This window comes from Canis aureus, chromosome 18, assembly GCF_053574225.1.
Source record: "Canis aureus isolate CA01 chromosome 18, VMU_Caureus_v.1.0, whole genome shotgun sequence".
NCBI classification, from domain to species: Eukaryota; Metazoa; Chordata; class Mammalia; order Carnivora; family Canidae; genus Canis; species Canis aureus.
This window is the reverse complement of record NC_135628.1, coordinates 15,730,727-15,749,592: the sequence shown is the minus strand read 5'-3', so window position 1 is coordinate 15,749,592 and position 18,866 is coordinate 15,730,727. Positions and strand designations below refer to the sequence as shown.

The following is an 18,866-nucleotide window of genomic DNA, read 5'->3' as shown; positions in this document are numbered from 1 at the left end:
TCCATGTAGGGAGACCTAAGGAAAGTAGTAACCCTTAAACAATTCATCTGTTTAGAAAATGCTATAGGACTTTACATGTTAAATCCATAATTCTATCACAGTTATTGAATTTTATTAGAAGAAGCATTTGTTCATTGACTTAAACTTTTAACAGAATTTAACAATTAGAAATTTCCCAGAATGACACATGCTGTTTCTATTGGAGAAATAGAGGGGATTAAGAAGTGAGACATTGTCTGGAAGACTGAAATAATTTTAGAGGTTAAATCTGAATCTTGGCATTGATAGTTTAGGTGGTTAATGATGATGCTGAAATGTTAATTTATTTTTGTTTTTATTATATTCTCTTGGAATGTACCACAGCAATTTTGACTAATTTCAAGTAGTTAGTAAAATGTTACCAGGTTGTAAATACATTTTTATGAATTCCAAATAATCTTTCTTTAAGACAGAATTCAGATCTGAAGTCTTTTGAAAATCTACTTGAGGTAGATCATATAGGACTTGACTTTCTCTTCAGCAGGAGGTGGCAATCTTAGCACATTTACTTTTAATTAAAACCAGAACCCAGTGTTTTACTAGGAAATTTATTGTTACTTTTAAGCAATGAGAATTTTAAACTTGGGAGTGGATTTTTTCTCTTATAAACCTTACAGTGCATTTGGCCCTCAGGATTTAAAAAAGCTATTGACTGCACATTGTGCATTAGAAAGGTTAAAAGCCATCATTTTAATAGTTTTGTGGCATTTTCTTTCATTATAATGCTTATTTTATGGGTTTTATAAAGGTCCATTAGAATACAGCAGCTTCTGTTGGAAAGATGTTAAGTGAAATTCTTGGTTTTAATGGCAACATTTTTTTTTTTTTTTTTTTGGAGGGAAGGGGGGGGAGAGAGAGAGAGAGAGAGAGAATCTCAAGCTGACTCCATGCCTAGTGCAGAGCCCAGCGCAATGTGGAGCTTGATCTCATGATCCTGAGATCATGATTTGAGGGGAAATTGAGAGTTCAACCCTTAACCCATTGAGCCATCCAGGTGCTCCTACTAGCAACTTTTTTATTCTTGACAAAACTGATTGATTTTTTAAAATTATACACACGACTGAAGATGGAAGCATTTGTGCACTGATCTATACAAAATAACTGAGATTGTATGTACACATACAAGAAGTTACATGGAAAAGCAGAGGTGCTTATCCGGATAATTCTGAATCTTAATGACCTTTATCTGAAATATTTGGCCATATATGTATGTAAATTGTGTGTGTGTGTGTTCGTATGTATGTGTATATACCATTTTATTTTTTACTTTTGTGTGATTATAAACTATTAACATTTATTCATGAACTTCAGATCTATATAGTTCTTTTAGTGTAGTAAAACTACTTTAAGGAGTATTTTTCCTTATACTGCTACTATGTTAATTGTTTTATGTTGGAGAATACAGTTAAATGAATAAAAAACAATTATATGAGTAGTTTATTGTTGTTTTGTGACTAATTGTGATTATTAATGGACTTTTAGAGATTAATTTATAGACACATACATTATTTTTTATTTTTTAAAATATTTTATCTTTTCAAAAATTTTTTATTTATTTATTCACGAGAGACACACACAGAGAGAGGCAGAGACATAGGTAGAGGGAGAAGCAGGCTCCATGCAGGGAGCCTGACATGGGACTCGATCCCAGGTCTACAGGATCACGCCCTGGCCAAAGGCGGTGCTAAACCACTGAGCCACCTGGGCTGCCCACATACACACTTTAAACAGAATGAGCTATACTGTCCAGTCCTGGTTTTTTTCCTTATAAATTATGACTATCTTTCCATGTCAATAAATATAAATCTACTTCATGACTTTTTTTTTAATAAGATTTTATTTATTTATTCATAGAGACAAAGAGAGAGAGAGAGACAGAGACACAGGCAGAGGGAGAAGCAGGCATCATACAGAGAGCCTGACGTGGGACTTGATCCAGGGTCTCCAGGATCACGCCCTGGGCTGCAGGCGGCGCTAAACCACTGCGCCACCGGGGCTGCCCTACTTCATGACTTTTAATGGCCTAAGATTTGTGTTGTATGCATGCATGAACATAATTAATTTCTCTGTATATATACTGCTTTTAATAGTTTTCTTTTTATAAATTTTTTGTATATTTTAATATTTTTTCTTTTTATAATCTTTATAAACTTATGTGTACTTCTTTACATATTTATTAAAAGCATAAAACTAATATGTTCTTACTAGCAAAGAATAAAATCTGAAAGCCCCTTTTATTTCCTTTCTGCCTATGAAATTTCATTCTTCTCCCAGGGTATATAGTTTGCTGAGTGACTTGCATGGCATACCTTGTTCAGTGCATTTACAAACATATTTGGTTTTGTTTTATGTCAGTGGGATCACTATATATAAGTTTGTAACTTGTTCATTTCATTTACATGGACATCTTTCCATGTCCAAATACATATACTTACCTTGTCTTATATGGGCATCATAGAATTATGTATACAGATATTTCATAATTTATTTAGCCATCAAGATTGCTTCCAGAATTTACTGTTGTGGACAGTCTCTTTTTCATTCTCTTCCTATCTTGGTTGTATAGACTCAAAGTAAAGGTCCCAGCTGATTATACCATTGGACTGACTGTGACATGTATTTTATCATTTATATTTTTTTTCTCCTTTAGTTCAGTTGTATTTGTTGAACTTATGGTAAAGAATAGAAGCTGTTGGCTAAGCGAGAATGAAAGTTTGCTGAGAATTTGATCAAATAAGCTGAACACAGGAAGTCTCTCACTTCTGATTTACCACACTTAGATAATATATTCTTTTTTTTTTTAATACTGATTTATTTATTTTATAAAGAGAGAGGGAGAGAGAGAGAGAGTTCAGGAGGGAAGGGCAGAGGGAGAGAGAGAGTGGGAGAATCTCCAGTAGACTCCCCAGTGAGTGTGGGACCTGATGTGGGGCTTGACCTCAGGACCCTGAGATCATGATCTAAGATGAAATCAAGAGTCAGATGCTTAACTGACTGAACCATCCAGATGCCCCTCTGTAGTATATTCTTTCACAATCATTTTAATTAACCTGTTTGCTGAAAGCCCATTTGAGTAATGGAAGAGTTCTAGAAAACTACTAAAGAAAAACTATAGCAAGTTGGCAGGAATAAAAAAAAATTAACAAGATTCAGTCAGACAAATATCTTTTGAATGATTGTTATTCCTTCCCCAAGGATCTTTCCACATGGCTGAAGATATGAGACTAATATACATAAAGCTGATAAAATACCGAACAACAGAAGTCATTGTGTAATATTTCCTGCTGATTAATTTTGGGTCCAGTCTTCTCTTGAGGTGCTGGAGAGTTTGAAGCACAGTTATTCTACTCTTGGTGACCTTCAATGTATTTATTGTCTTTTAGAGAAATAGCATTGTTAAAACTTCTTTTTTGACCTTCATTGACTTTTTACTCAGTGAAAAGAAATGTGTCACTTCTTTCTAGGTAGGCTACTCAGTAATTAATGCTTATTCAAATCTTTTTATTCAATGCTTTTATCCTGGTAAAGAAGATCAGTAGGAATCTGGCATTTTCATGGCTCAGATGACATTTTACAGTGAATAGAAATAGGGCGTCTCTTGAAGTTGTATTAAGTACTTTTTGATGAGCTGAAGGTATAATCCCTCTGTTCTCTCCTCACTTTTCTTCTCTCTTCTCTCATCCATAAGAACAGAGAGTTATATTCAGAGGACATTATTTTATTTTATGTAATAAGAATAACCTTTTTAGGGCCAAATGCTTACTCTCTTCTTAGTTCTAGAAAGAGTATAGATTAGCTATTTTAAAATTCAGGTCATCATTTTTGTCAAAAGCTTTTAACTAATTTGTCTTCTTGCCGGGGTTCAACTTATGTTTGGACATGTGGTTTTTAAATGTTTTCCTGAACTTTATTTCCTTTTTTCCCTTCTTTTTTTTTTTTTTTTAAATTATTTTAAATTCCAGTATAGTTAACATATGTTTGCCTGAACTTTAATCTTTACTTCCTATAAGATTAGGGAATAAAGAGCTAGTCATTGGTGGGACTTCAGCTTTAGGAATGGTGGGGCATTTGATGGATTCCTGCCCCTTCCAACTTTTTTTTTAAATTTAAGTAATATGTTAATTTTCGAAAACTTTGGATGAGGCTTGAGGAGGGAAATAAAATAATCTATTCTTGCCACTGAGAGTTCTCTAACCAATATGACTATTTTAGTGTATTTACTTCATCTTTTTACTCCAAGTTTTTATGCCATGGAACTATTCATATTGTATTTATTCTTTTAAGTTTGTTTTCTTGGTTAACAATAACACGAGTGTTTATAAAATCAACAAATGTTCTGATATAATTCTGAATGATTATAGAGTTTTTTATGATACAGTCCTGTTGGTGGAATTGTTTCTAATATTATGCCTTTAAAATATACTATGGTCATCTTAAAATTTGTATGGAACTACAAAAGACCTCAAGTAGCCAGCAATCTTGAGAAAGAACAAAGCTGGAAGTATCATACTTTCTGATTTCAAACTATATTAGAAACCTATAGTAACCCAAACAATATGTTACTGGCATAAAAATAGGTACATGGATCAATAGAAAGAAATAGAGACCCAGAAATTAGTTTTTTGACAAAGGAGCCATGAATTTGCAACTGAGGAAAGAATAGTCTTTTCAATAAGTGATGTTGGAAAAACTGGATTGTCACATGCAAAAGAATGAACTGGACCCCTCAATGCACAAAAATCAACTCCAAATGGATTAAAAACTTGAATGTAAGAAACCATAAAACTCCTAGAAGAAAACATAGGTGGTAATAAGCTCTTTGACAGAAGTCTTGGCGATAATTTTTTGGATTTAAGTAAAGGCAACAAAAGCAAAAACAAATGAAACATACAGCACTGTATAAGTTTAAGATGTACAGCATAACTGTTGGTGGGAATGTGAACTGGTACAGCCACTCTGGAAAGCTGTATGGAGGTTCCTCAAAGAGTTAAAAATAGAGCTCCCTTATGACCCAGCAAATGAACTGCTGGGGATTAACCCCAAAGATACAGATGCAGTGAAACACCGAGACTCCTGCACCCCAATGTTTATAGCAGCAGTGTCCACAATAGTCAAACTGTGGAAGAAGCCTCAGTGCCCATCGAGAGATGAATGGATAAAGAAGATGTGGTCTCTATATACAATGGAATATTACTCAGCCATTAGAAAGGATGAATACTCACCATTGCTTCAACATGGATAGAACTGGAGGGCATTATGCTGAGTGAAGTAAGTCATTCGGAGAAGGACAAACATTATATGGTTTCATTCATTCGGGGAACATAAAAAATAGTGAAAGGGATTATAGGGGAAAGGAGAGGAAATGAGTAGGAAATATCAGAGAGGGTGACAAAACATGAGTGACTCCTAACTCTGGGAAACGAACAAGGGGTAATGGAAGGGGAGCTGGGTGGGGGGATGGGATGACTGGATGATGGGCACTGAGGGGGGGGCACTTGTCGGGATGAACACTAGGTGTTATACTATAGGTTGGCAAATCAAACTCCAATAAAAATATACAAAAAAAAGTACAGTGTAAATAATTTGAGTTGCATATATTGTGAAATGATTACCACATTAAGTTTAATTAACATCCATCATCTCATATAGATATAAAAAATGAAAACAAAAACATTTTTTCCTTCTGATGAGAACCCTTATGATCTAGTCTCCTGACAATTTTCAAATATTATTTCTTAATAAAACTACAAAGGAAAAAAAGGGAACATTTTAGTACCACAAAAATCAGAGGGAGTGGGGATCCCTGGGTGGCTCCGTGGTTTGGTGCCTGCCTTCACACTCCAGGGTGTGATCCTGGAGTCCCCGGATCAAGTCCCACATCAGGCTCCCTGCATGGAGCCTGCTTCTCCCTCTGCCTGTGTCTCTGCCTCTCTCTGTCTCTCATGAATAAATAAATAAAATCTTAAAAAAAAATCAGAGGGGAAATAGAAATACTAGAAATTTTATAGTCAAAACAAGGTTGCTTGATGATCAAAAATCAGCATCAAAGGTGGACATTGGGGGACTTTTTCTATAATTATTATAACAAGAATGTATTCGTGAGATTTCGTGCAAATTTAAAAATAAACACTATCTAAATTCAACCACCCCCCCAAACCAAGTGAGATTACGTCAAACTCAGCTTCTGCACAGGAAAAGAAACCTTCAACAAAATGAAAAGGCTGTCTGTAGAACCAGAGAAAATATGTGCAATCAAAAATCTGATAAGGAATTCATATCCAAAATATATAAAGAACTTATACAAATCAATAGAAAAAAATCCCCAAATAATCTGATTAAAAATGGGCAGAGGAACTGAATTATTTTCCCAAAGAAGACATATATATGTCCAACAGATACATGAAAAGGTGCTCAACATCACTGATTATCAGGAAATGTAAATCAAAACCATAATGAGATATTGCCACAGTTGTTAGAATGGTTGTCATCAAAAAGAGAAAACAGGTGTTGTCTAGGGTCTAAAAGGAACCCTTGTGCACTGTTGGTAGGAATGCAAATTGGTGTGGGCACTATGGAAAACAGTATGGAAATTCCTCAAAAAACTGAAAATAGAATTATTATATGACCTAGCAATTCCACTTCTGGGTATATCTCCAAAGAAAATGAGAACAGGTGTTCGAAGAAATGTCTGCACTTACATGTACATTCTGCACAGTTGCTAAGGTACAGAACAACTTAAATGTTCATCAATAGTTGAATGGATAGAGAAGATATTTAGATAATGTACAATGGAATATTATTCAGTAAGGAGAAAGAAACTCTGTCATTTGCAGCAACATGGAAGGACCTTGAGGGCATTATGCTCAATGAAATACACCAGACATAGACAAATAGTACATGGTATCACTTGTGTGGAATCGAAAACAAAAAACAAAAAACAAAAAAACCCCACATAGAAACAGATTAGAAAAGTATTTGCCGGGGGCTGAGGGTAGGAAAAGTCGAGAGAAGTTGGCAAAAGGGCACAATCTTTCAGCTATGAAATGAGTAAGGTCTGAGGATCTAATGTAAAACATTAGACTTTAGCTGACTATAGCTGATAACACTATTGTATAATTGAAATTTGCCAAGTGTAGAACATAAATGTTCTTACCACAAAAAGAAAAAAAAAAGACAAGTATCTGAGATGGTAGATGTTAATTATCTAATGAGATTGTATACCTATATCAAATCACCATGATGTATACTTTAAATATCTTAAATTTTATGTCAATTGTGCCTCAATAAAACTGAAGTTAAAATGAGAAAAAAAAAAACTATGATCATAAATTACCAGTATTTAAATCTCTGTGTTTGTCTCTTTTTTTTTTTTTTTTAAATTTATTTATTTATTTATGATAGTCACACACAGAGAGAGAGAGAGGCAGAGACACAGGCAGAGAGAGAAGCAGGCTCCATGCACCGGGAGCCCGACGCGGGATTCAATCCCAGGTCTCCAGGATTGCGCCCTGGGCCAAAGGCAGGCACCAAACCGCTGCGCCACTCAGGGATCCCTCTGTGTTTGTCTCTTATACTTCTTTAGGATAAAATCCTAGTACTGGATAGTTGGGAGAAAAAATTTTTGATTCATAGTATAAATTGTTTTAGGCAGAGAGATGCACCCTATGTGTAATATCTATGCCAACATTAGGTAATATAATTTTTTAAAAAGTTAAAAAGCTCCATATAATGGACATGTTATATTTTTGTGATTTGAAATAGTAGTAAATATTTATTAGGTTCCTGCTAGGTGCTATCACCTAAGACTATGCTAAGGATTTAACCTAAACTTTCTCATTTAATTCTCGAAGCAGCCTTGTAAAGTAGGTCAATATTCTCACGTTAGGCATAAGAAAATTTAGGATTGACAAGAAGAAACAGTTTGCTTAAGGACACATGACCTTTTAAACTTAACTTTTAAATTTGTTCATTTAGTAAGTTGTACAAATGTTTTAATTTTTTTGATGTGGAATGTTTTGATCTTTTTTGTTATGACTTCTTTGTATTGTTCTTATGAAGATCTTTTCTATACTATAATTCTCAAATATTTTCATATTTTTCCTAAATTTTCTAGAATTCATTTTTAGATATGATATACAGTAAGGCTCTAATTTTATGTTTTCTAAAATTGTATCCTGTTGTCCAAGCACCATTTGTGAATATTCTTTTTATAATTTGGAATGCCACTTTTCTCATATGCTGGATTCCCATATAGTCATTTGCTGTTAGGCTCTATTCCTTGCCATTGATTTATTTGTCTATAATGTCATATCTGTAAGGAGTGCCAATAGTATATCTGGAAAAAATAATGTACAGTATGTTTTGATGTGTGGGAGGGCTAACCATTCTTCATTTTTCTTGTTTTTCAAATTTATAGGTTTTGCTTTTTCACTTCTCTCTCAAGTTTAAAAAAGTTTATTGAGTTCCATGAAAAAAATCAAAGCTAGAATTTTGTTTGGCATTGTGTTAAATCTATAGATTATTTTAGTGCATAACTGACATGTTTATGATATTTATACTTTCCATCCAGGAATATAATGTGTCTTACTGTTTATTTAGCTGTCCTTCTATGTCATTTAGTAAAAATATTATTTTTTAATAGTTTTGCCTGTTTTTTTTTTAAGATTTTATTTATTTATTCATGAGAGACATAGAGAGGCAGAGACACAGGTAGAGGGAGAAGCATGTTCCATGCAGGGAAGCTGGATGTGGGACTTGATACCGGGACTCCAGGATCACGTCCTGAGCCAAAGGCAGACGCTTAACTGTTGAGCCACCCAGGCATCCCTAGTAAAAATATTATTAATTTATTAGTTAGATCCTCCCTTCTTCCTTCCTCTTTTTCCTCCTTTCTTCCTCCCATCCTGTTCCCTTCCTTCCCCTCCCCTTCTCTCCCTCCACCGCCTCCCAACTTCCATTTGTGTGTTAGGCACCCTGATAGATACTATGAATACAGTGGTGAGCCAAATATAGAGATCTGTGGCCTCATTAAATTTGGAGAAGGAGGTAAACATTAAGTAGATAATCCTAAAAATTGGTATAAAATCACAAGTGCTATTAAGGAAAAGATACCATGTTAATGCAGTATTTTTTCAGTGGTATATTGCTTAATTTGGCTCCAATTTGGCCTTCCTAAGGAAGTCAAGGTTTGGAAGTTGGGTTAGAGTGTATTAGGAACTTAATTGCTTTGATAAATATTGTGAGTGGAATCTTTGTTTTATTACTTTTATTACACTAAAATTTTTGGGGGTACTTGGGGACAAGGCTGGGTATGCAATGCTATGTTGACATACAATGCTATACTATTTTTCCTGCTACAGAAGAGATATTCTGCCCTATTCTGGTTTCCATTGGTGTTGTTAGTTTTCGGTGTAGCTGTTCTTCTTTTGTTCATCTTTTTCTCTCTATTGCTTTTAAGAGGTTGTCTTTGGTGTTCTGCAATTTCTCTTTTGAGTATCTAAGGGAGGATTTATTTTTACTTTTCTGACTTGAAATTTATGTGGTTTAAAACCAGATTTTAGGATTGATGCCTTTCAGCAGTTCTGGAAAGTCCTCTGCCATTATTTCTTTGAGTATTGCATCTCCTGTATTCTTTCCATTATCTCCTACTGGAAATCTAACTAGATATATGTTAGATTATCTTACCCTATTGTTCGTGTCTTTCCAGTCCACTTTCGTTTTTTGTCTCTATGTTTCTTATTAGTGCATTCTAGATGATTTCTATTTTTTTATTTCCTAAATCACTGCTATTTAGAGACTAATTTCTGTTGAAACTACTCTTGGAGTTTTGTTAACTTTAAGTCTAATTATTATACTTTTTATTTCTCAAAGTTAATTTTGTCCTTTAAAAAATCTGCTTGGGGGTTGTTGACAAGTCTTTTGATGACATTTTTAAAAAATTTCAGGTTTTTATTTAAGTTCTAGTTAGTTAACATATAGTATAATACTGGTTTCATTATTTCATCACTCACATGTAACATCCAGTGCTCATCACAAGTGCCCTCCTTAATCCCTATCACCCGTTTAGCCAATCCCTGCCCACCTCCTTCCAGCAATCCTCCGTTTGTTCTCTATAGTTAAGAGTCTGTTTTCTGGTTTGCCTCCCTCACTCTCTGTCTCTTTTATTTCTTCCTTCCTCTATGTTCATCTGTTTTGTTTCTTAAATTGCACATGAGTGAAATCATATTGTATTTGTCTTTCTCTGACTTTCTTCACTTAGCATAATACTCTTTAACTCTGTGTTGTTGCAAATGGCAAGATTTCATTCTTTTTTGTGGGTGAGTAATATTCCATTATATATGTATATACCACATCTTCTTTGTCCATTCATCAGTCAATGGACGTCTGGATTCTTTCCATAATTTGGTTATTGTGGACATTGCTTCTATAAATATTGGGGTGCATTTGCCCCTTCAAATCAGTGTTTTGGTGATCACATTTTTAAGACCTGTTTTTATTTTTTTGAACGTAAAATTTAGTATTTTTATAGTCTTCTTACAATTTCAGTATAGTTTGTAATTCTGATTCTGTTCTCTATTTCTTTGGTGTCTTTTGCTCTTATTGCCTTCAATTCCTTACATATTTGTGATTTTGCCTGTGAGGTCATATTCTTTGGAACTGTATCCATGGGAATGATTGGTGTGCCCCATCAGAGATTTGAATTTTCTTTTGTCAGGTGCTTGGTTGTTCTGTTACCCAGGATCTCTTTATACTTAATTGACAGATTAAGGTTTCTTGGGCAAGCCAATGGGATGAATTTGGTCTGAAAACCCACATTAAGATCAACTTGGGGTTTATGAATTCTTAAGAGAGATTTTTTTTCCTTCATCTGGTTCCAGGTTTTGAGATGTGCATTTTATTTTGCTTTCTCTTGCGCTTGAGGGGGGAAAATGCTGTTTCTAAGTTCTCCTTACACTAAGGGTAGAGGCCTTTGTGGTTTTAGCTTTCTACTGGGGGGAGGGAGATCATGTACAGGATCAATTAGATTTCCCCCATAGAATGAGCCCCAAGGTTTTTCTTCTTTACCATATGTCATTTGAGAACTTGAAAACTGAAGCTGAGTGTTATCTGGTTTAGGAAAATGCCCCAGGGGCTCTGTTTACCTTTCTGTTTTTTTTCATTTTCATTTACTGTTTGGCTTCTGATTTCTATTTACTGTTTGTTTGTTTTTTTGGCAGCATATTTATGTGATTAAAATTTCTGCTTTTCACAAACATTTTATTCAGTAATTTAGTGAGAGAATTAGGGTTTTATCTGCTATTGTCATCTACTCATTTAATAATTTTATTTATCTTTGAAGGCAGTTCTTTTGGAAATAAGACAAGAATAAAAAAAATTGTATCGGAGAATCAGCAAGCAGTTATATCAAGCTTTGTCTGCCAAAGTGAAATAATTAACATTTTATATTTAAATGTGATGTTACAAGCATACAAAGTGCAGTTGTGATAATAGGCCATGTCGAATTTGTAATCAGAAAGAGATTTATAGATTATGTTATTAGAGGACCTACTTTATGCTTAGTTTTCAGTTGGAGGAAAAAGACTGGTGATTAGAAGACTTATAGGGTTGAGTTCTGGCCCTGCTACTTGCCAGCCTTACATCTAACAAATCAAACTTTCCTGAGCCTTCAGTCTTTCCATAGTCACATGAGAACAATAACTCTTGGCCTTCCCAAGTTTTGAATAGTTTCTAGAATTGGATATGCTAATAATCTATGTGCCAGCACTTATAAATGGCTATTATTTTTAATTTTGAGGTTTTTAATTTGCATTGAATTTCAATGCATGCATAGAGTGCTACCTTTGTTCCATATAACCTCTTAAAACCCACCTGAATTCTTTACCTTTCTTTACTTAATTTCCTCTTTGTATGACATTATAGCTTAGTTAACCTTTAGACCATAGAGCAGAAACCAAGAAATTTGAAAGCCGATTTACAATGATTTGTTGAAATATTGAGTGTTACCTAGTTATACATCTCTTTCATGTTCATATCAGTTGAAGATATCTTCCAGTGTTTTAGGGCATAGAGTAAAATTAGTCTTTGATAGAGAATAATAAGTATGCAATATCCAGTCAACATTGGGAAGATTTTTAAAACGTCCAGTGTCTCAGTGTCTTTTGATAGGATTAGATTCTTTTCTACTTGTCAGCAGAGGGAGCCTTTGCCTCACTTTTGGATTCCAGAAGCCTCAGGGTGGTGAGATTATAAAGAGCCAGTATGTCTATGGAAAATGCTTATTTCCTCACCTAGGACTGAATAGGTTTTGGAAGAAGTTTTTCCTTTGTTTTTATAAAGGAAACACTTTCTGTACTTGCTTTCTGAGGGTTTTTTTTTTTTTTTTTTTTTTTTTTTTTTACAATAGTGGCTCTTAAGTGCTGCTGTGAGAAGTTCTTTAAAAGTGGTTAATGCTGGGATAAAATAGTGGTTTTCAAATGCTATTCCATGTTAAAGTTTTGTGTGGTTTTAAGGCAACAAAAAACTTAGCTAAGGTCTGAAGGTTTTATAAAGCTAAAATAAATTTGCTCAGATAAAGGGCTATACTTACTGTTAACATTTTCTACTTCCTACTTATTTGTATTATATTGTCTTTATACAAAATGTTGGTGAATAGTGTTTTTTAAAAAAATCTTTGATTGGACAGTTCACAAGGTTGACAACCTATGATGATCAGTTAAATTCTGGAATCATTGCTTTAGCAAGTACTTCTGCAAATAAAGATTGGAATTTTAAACCGAACCATTTCCAACTTCCTGGTCACCTTTTGTCCTTTCTCCTGAGATGTTTTCTATCCTTTTATACCTATGAAGTGAGACTTAATGACTAAACTATCATATCAAGGGCCCTTGGTTGGCTCAGTCACTTAAGTGGTTAAGCATCTGCCTTCAGCTCAGGTCATGATTCCTGAGTCCTGGGATCAAGCCCAGCGTAAGATCAGGCTCCCTGCTCAGTGGGGATCCTGATTCTTCCACTACCTCTGCCCCTCCCCCTGCTTGTGCTCTCTTTTACTCTTTCTCTCTTAAATAAATATATTAAATCCTAAAAAATAAAAAAGAAAACAACTATCATATCCAAGGTGTAGATAAATATTGGTACTAGGGGAAGTTAGGGGGTTGTTTTTTTTAATTTTAGCAGGCAAATTTTGGGATTAAGATTGGCATGCATTCCTACCACGTTCCAAATACTAACCTGGGTATTTTGCATATGTTCCCTTCTTTATTTTTATTTATTTATTTATTTATTTATTTATTTATTTATTTATTTATTTATTTTTTAAAGATTTATTTATTTATTTATTTTATGAGAGAGAGAGAGAGAGAGAGAGAGAGATAGGCAGAGACACAGGAGGAGGAAGAAGCAGGCTCCATGCTGGGAGCCTGATGCGGGACTTGATCCTGGGACTCCAGGATCGCGCTCTGGCCCAAAGGCAGGTGCTAAACCTCTGAGCCACCCAGGGATCCCCTGTTCCCTTCTTTAATCTTCATGGCAACCCAGTGGAGTGTAGAGATTGTGATAAGGTTTATTTTGCATTTGAAGAAACAGACTGAATTAAATTAAAGTCAAAGTTACATCTGTAGATTGTGTCTGAGCCAGGATTCAAAACCTTATAATCTTGTCTTTCTGATTCAAAATCATTGCTCTTTCCACTACACATTTACATTTTAATCTGCATTTGATACTTTCTCCAATTTGTTCTTTTATGATATACCATCCTGCTCTGGGAACAGTTAACAGCCGGAGAATATCTTATTTAGTATCTTTTTTTTTTTTTTTTGAGTAGTTTTCTTCTGGTAATTATCCCTTGTTTTTTATAGACCAGAAAGACTGCATGCAGAGTTCTAATAATTACTAAAGCTTTAAGGTTTAATCTGTGTATGTTCTCAAAGTTAGAGTTTTATGAAATACTGACAGATCTGAAGATCATTCTGTTCTTTTGGCAGCCTCTTTGGGCTTCCACAATTTATTCTCTATGGTTAAGTGATTTTCACATTCATTTATATATTTTCCTTTTGGGTCTTCTGCCACCTTAACATCATTTCCTGTGCCTTTCCATTAGAGTTTATCTTCTTAAAAGCTGAGTTATCCTTCATCTTTTTCCTTTCTTCTTAATATTTCTTAGAGTACCTAATGTTGGGCATACAATGAGTACTTTGTTTTTTGACATAGTACTAAGCCCTAATATAATTTAGAATTCCAATTGTTAACTCTCACATATTAAAATTAATGATTTCAGGGCCTTTACTATGCCATTTTTACTTTAATGTTATTCAGTCATTCAACAAATATTTATTGAGCTGTTAAGCCCTACTATATTCTAGGGACACTTCGGGGTTGGGAGGTGTGGTGAATAAAGTATGGTGCCAGATCTTAAGGTGTTTTCATGTGAATATGCCAATATGGTTAAATATCTTGGCCTACTGGGGGATCATTGGCATCTTGGTACCTAGTAGTACAATCTACTTGGTTTTTTACTTTCATGATGATTTTGTTGACTTGAACAGATGTTTTGGGCCCTAACATATAAGGGATTGCATTCCATACTGTAAATTAGATAATGGAAACAAAATAGACAGATCTTCAAGGGTTTTATGCTTTGTGGAAGTTGGAGAGGGGAGACAGATCTGCCAAATTTAACCATATCAACAGGAAAAATGTCAGTACCAATAGGGAGTGATGCAGAATGTACTAAGAGAAACTAGAGGGATAGTGTGGTAATTATGGCTAGAGGGGATTGGAGAAAGTTTCGAAGATGGGGTTGTATCCTGGGGATTGAGGATATGTAGAAGCATTTTGTGAGATTAAGGTGGGAGAATAGCCTCTGAAATGAATTGAACTAGACTGACAAATGCCTAAGGGCATGAGGGCAGTTTTCTGTTACCTGAAGTGTTTGGTGGTTGGGACTGGATGAGAGAGAGTAGTCAAAGTTCATTTAGCAGACACATTAAAGAGTTCTTTGGATTTCCTGTTGATTAATTTATACTTATTTCTGGAGACACTGGAGTGCCTTTGAAGTTTTTGTGTGGGTTGATAACATGCTTGGCATCTGTATATTAAGATGATTGCTTTGGTATATTTTGTTTTTATGAGTTTTATTAAAGATATGTTTTTTTAATGGTTTCTTTTTAGAAGAATCCAAGGATGTTTATTAGACCAAACAATGGTTAAATGGCACATCAAACTTTGTGATAAGAATTGACAAATGCGGAAGTTTAAAGTCACCATTGCCATTATCCCTAACTCATTTTGATTTACTTTTTAAAAATTGTACAAGTTTAGACGAAGCTGAGAATTTCTTGGCTTTAGTTACTTTTTTCATAACTTCATTTAATTGGTTATAGCAAGTCCAGTTTAGACTATAGACTATTGTTCCTTCTTTTGATACACTCATTTTAGGATTAAAAGAGTAACTATATATAAAACAAATATTTAGCTTTTGGAGTTACTGCTTTATGGGATGGTTAATATTGCAAATGAATATTTGTACAAAATGAAGAGGTATTTAAAATGTTTTCTGTTTGTTAATACTTTTTTTGTTTTCTCATTTCCTATCATGCTTGTTATTACCTTGAGAACTCTACCTTGCTTTGAAACTAGTTACTTAAAAAAACTATACCCTCAACTTTTAGAATTTTTCTTTTGAATGAGAGAAAAGAAAGGAATGTTAAGAAGTAATGAACTCTCTGTATGATATCACCTGTCTTGTCTTTCTTATGTCACTCATTAATACTAGAGATGGGGGAAGATTATAGATATGTGTGTGTTGGGGGGAGGATGTAGAGGCAGGGACAGTGCATTCCCAGATAGGGCTTTCTGGTACACTCACAATACATTTCTTTAGAGATTTCAATAGTTACCATGGCAGGGAAATTGCTGTTTTGAGGAAAGTAAACTTAAAATAGGCACATTATCAACTTGAGTAACACAAACCTAAGTTTTGAAAGATTTTCCATAGTTCTTAAAGTCTTAAAAACCCTTTACTTTGACAAAAAGATAAATTTCTGATTGTATACTCCTTTTTATATTAAATTTACCCTTTTTGCTCTGAAAGACTTTTTTCCCCTCAACCTGAAGTTATTTCCCATAATTCGATCTGTAAGAAAGAGGGCAATCCAGTTATATCACTTATTTACTTACCACTTATTGAATGTTTACCAGGATCAGGCAGTGTGTATTTTTGTTATATTCTATCCTTATAGCAGCATCATATAATCTTTTCATACCATTGCTTTACAGGTGAGGAAACTGGCAGAGCTTTCAGGGCTAAAATAAGGATGCAGCAAATCTGGTCTCAAGTTCTGGCTTGGCCATTAGTTCTGATGAACATGTCTGCCATATTCATCAGTGTCTCTGTCCACCTAATACCCTTCCCCCGAGTGCACTGCTCTCACTCCTCTACAGACATAATTCTCTTATAATCCATGTGTCTGAGCACAGGGTGCTCTCCGCTTTTGTTTCTCTGATTGTCTGGCAAACTATTTCTCAACCTGCAAGACCCAAATATTATTTATCTCTGTTTTGAAGCTTTTCTTGATTCGTCCAGACACTATTAATCAAGCTGCGTTGCCTTTTAAATTATTCTGATATGTCCCTCTTCTTACATTATTATGATATTTAACTGGTTAACTCCCATGTTTGCTGAGTTTTCTTAGGGTAGCAACTCTGTCTCTGTTCTAGCACATGCTAGGTATACCGTGAATGTTGTGGAATTTATTGGATGAATGTGAGTTCTGGAGAATGTTATCAAACCTTTCATGATCATTACCATTGGACAAAGCAATTCACCCAATATCTTATGGATGCGAGTGATAATATAATGTTTAGGGCCTTCTTTTACGCTCTAACATTGCATACATAATGAATCTATCACATATAATGCTAATTTAATGAATGGTTGTAATTTCTTTATAATACGTTATTAAACTTGTTCACAGTTTAAGGGGAAAATTGTGATAAATAGCTTGGCAGAGCACACACTAGTGGTCTTTGTAAGGCTATTAAAGTGCCTATTAAAATGAGAAACATTAAAATGTCAAAAGGCAAGTTCATAGGAAGAATTAGTATGTAGCCCCAATTTTTATTTTCTTGAGTCTTAAAGTAATTAGTCTCATGAAGTTATTTATTGGGAGAAACTCTTAAATAATAGTTGAGAATTTGTATAATATTTCCCTGGTACATATTTAAAAATATTAGCTACTTAGCTCAACATATGTGTTCTGTTTGTTGATTTCCTCTGTTTACTTAGGGATTTATTTATATAAAACTAAGGTTTTAAACTTAGAACCTACTTGAATATTGCATTATTATCAGACACTGATTGCTTTTAGAATGCTCAAATAAAAAAAATAGGGAGTCATAAGAAAGAAGTTAGCTATACTTTCATTGAATTAATTGCCAATTCTTAATTATTAAGCATGACCAAATAGTATCATGTATCTCAAAACTATGGTAGTTTTATTTAAATGAAGATATGAATGAAAAAGTATAAAAATGCTCTTTTATGGTGGTGAATTTAAAGTCCTGCAAGCTCTAGAAATCCACCTACCATTTGTTTTTAAGTCAGTATCTGTTGAAATTCTACTCTGAACATTTTTATGTCTTTGCTCATGGCAAACATGTTGTATCATTTTTGAGTTAGGTTTGCAATAAAGATTAATGAGTTAGTGTTTCAGTTTTTCTGTAACAACAACAACCAAAATTTTTTCCGTGCGTGCATGTGTGTAAAACTAGCAAGCGGAAGTTCCACAGACTTTTGGACTCTTCTGTTCTTATGTATCAGTCTCTTGATGTTTCCTGTCTGCCTTTTTGACTACCTATACAGCTGTTTTTCATGTGTTTTTCAGGCTTGGAGAAAGACCAACTATTTTTGACAGCTGCATGCTGAACTGCAATATATGCTTGGCCACAGGTCACGTTTGCATTTCTTCACTTGTATTTTTACTCAATGTGTAAAAGAAATATGAGCATAGAGAGATTCAGAAAACATGTAGCATGCTGAGTAATGATAGTCTTCTTTCATGTATGCCATTCTACTTATTCTGCTGCATAGATTTCACAGGAAGAAAAAGACAGCAAAGAAATGGTATTCAGGACTGCCCTCCATGGGGTCCTTATTTCTGTAATAGTGAATGATGGAAAATGCTCTGGGTCATGCATGGTAGAAAGAACTTCTGAGCATGGGGACACACACATGCACATGTGCATGCATACACGCACAGTGCTATACACCATTTTAATGAATAGACTATAATTTAATAGAGAAGACTGTTAATCTAGCAGTCAGTTCAACATGTTTATCCATTATGTTAAAGGTACATGATATTTTAACATCAGGAAATGAGACACTATTTAATAAGTGTTCATTTCATGAGGCTGCCACATAGAACTTTCCTGCCTCCACCTCCCCATCCCCACAGATACGAAATTTCTTCTTTGCCTTTGAAAATGAAAAAATAATAACTTTAAAAATCCTTTCAAAATGATTTTGGTGAGTCATTTCCCAATTTGTTCTTAGATCTTACAAATAATATTTCAAATCACAATGGTTAGTTTTCTCTCATCATTGGTTGAAGATTAATGGGATAAACATCCAGATTTAAAATTCTGATGAAATCTCCAACCTTCCTAATTATTTCAACTTTAAAAGATACTTTTTCTCCGTATAGTTAAGGCATAATTTTTGAGGAAGCATCATTAAGATATTGTCATTTTTTTTCAATCTACTGCTTGGTTTCATGCCTTATTGGTAAAACTTGATACATTATACTAGGTCAATTCTTTTTTTTTTTTTT

General features: G+C 34.2%; 1 protein-coding gene across 17 annotated transcripts in view; it reads left to right on the top strand.

Moving 5' to 3' along the window:
- Positions 1–18,866, top strand: part of BBS9 (Bardet-Biedl syndrome 9) — a 431,432-nt gene that overhangs the window by 81,140 nt on the left and 331,426 nt on the right. Inside the window, exon 1 of one of the 17 annotated variants that reach the window (XM_077856245.1) lies at positions 17,938–17,983. The exons of the other annotated variants lie outside the window; for them this stretch is intronic. Coding sequence (XP_077712371.1) covers positions 17,953–17,983 — 31 coding nt within the window. The 5' untranslated portion in view covers positions 17,938–17,952. Of the gene's footprint in view, positions 1–17,937; positions 17,984–18,866 lie in introns of those variants that run through there. 17 annotated transcript variants of the gene reach the window in all.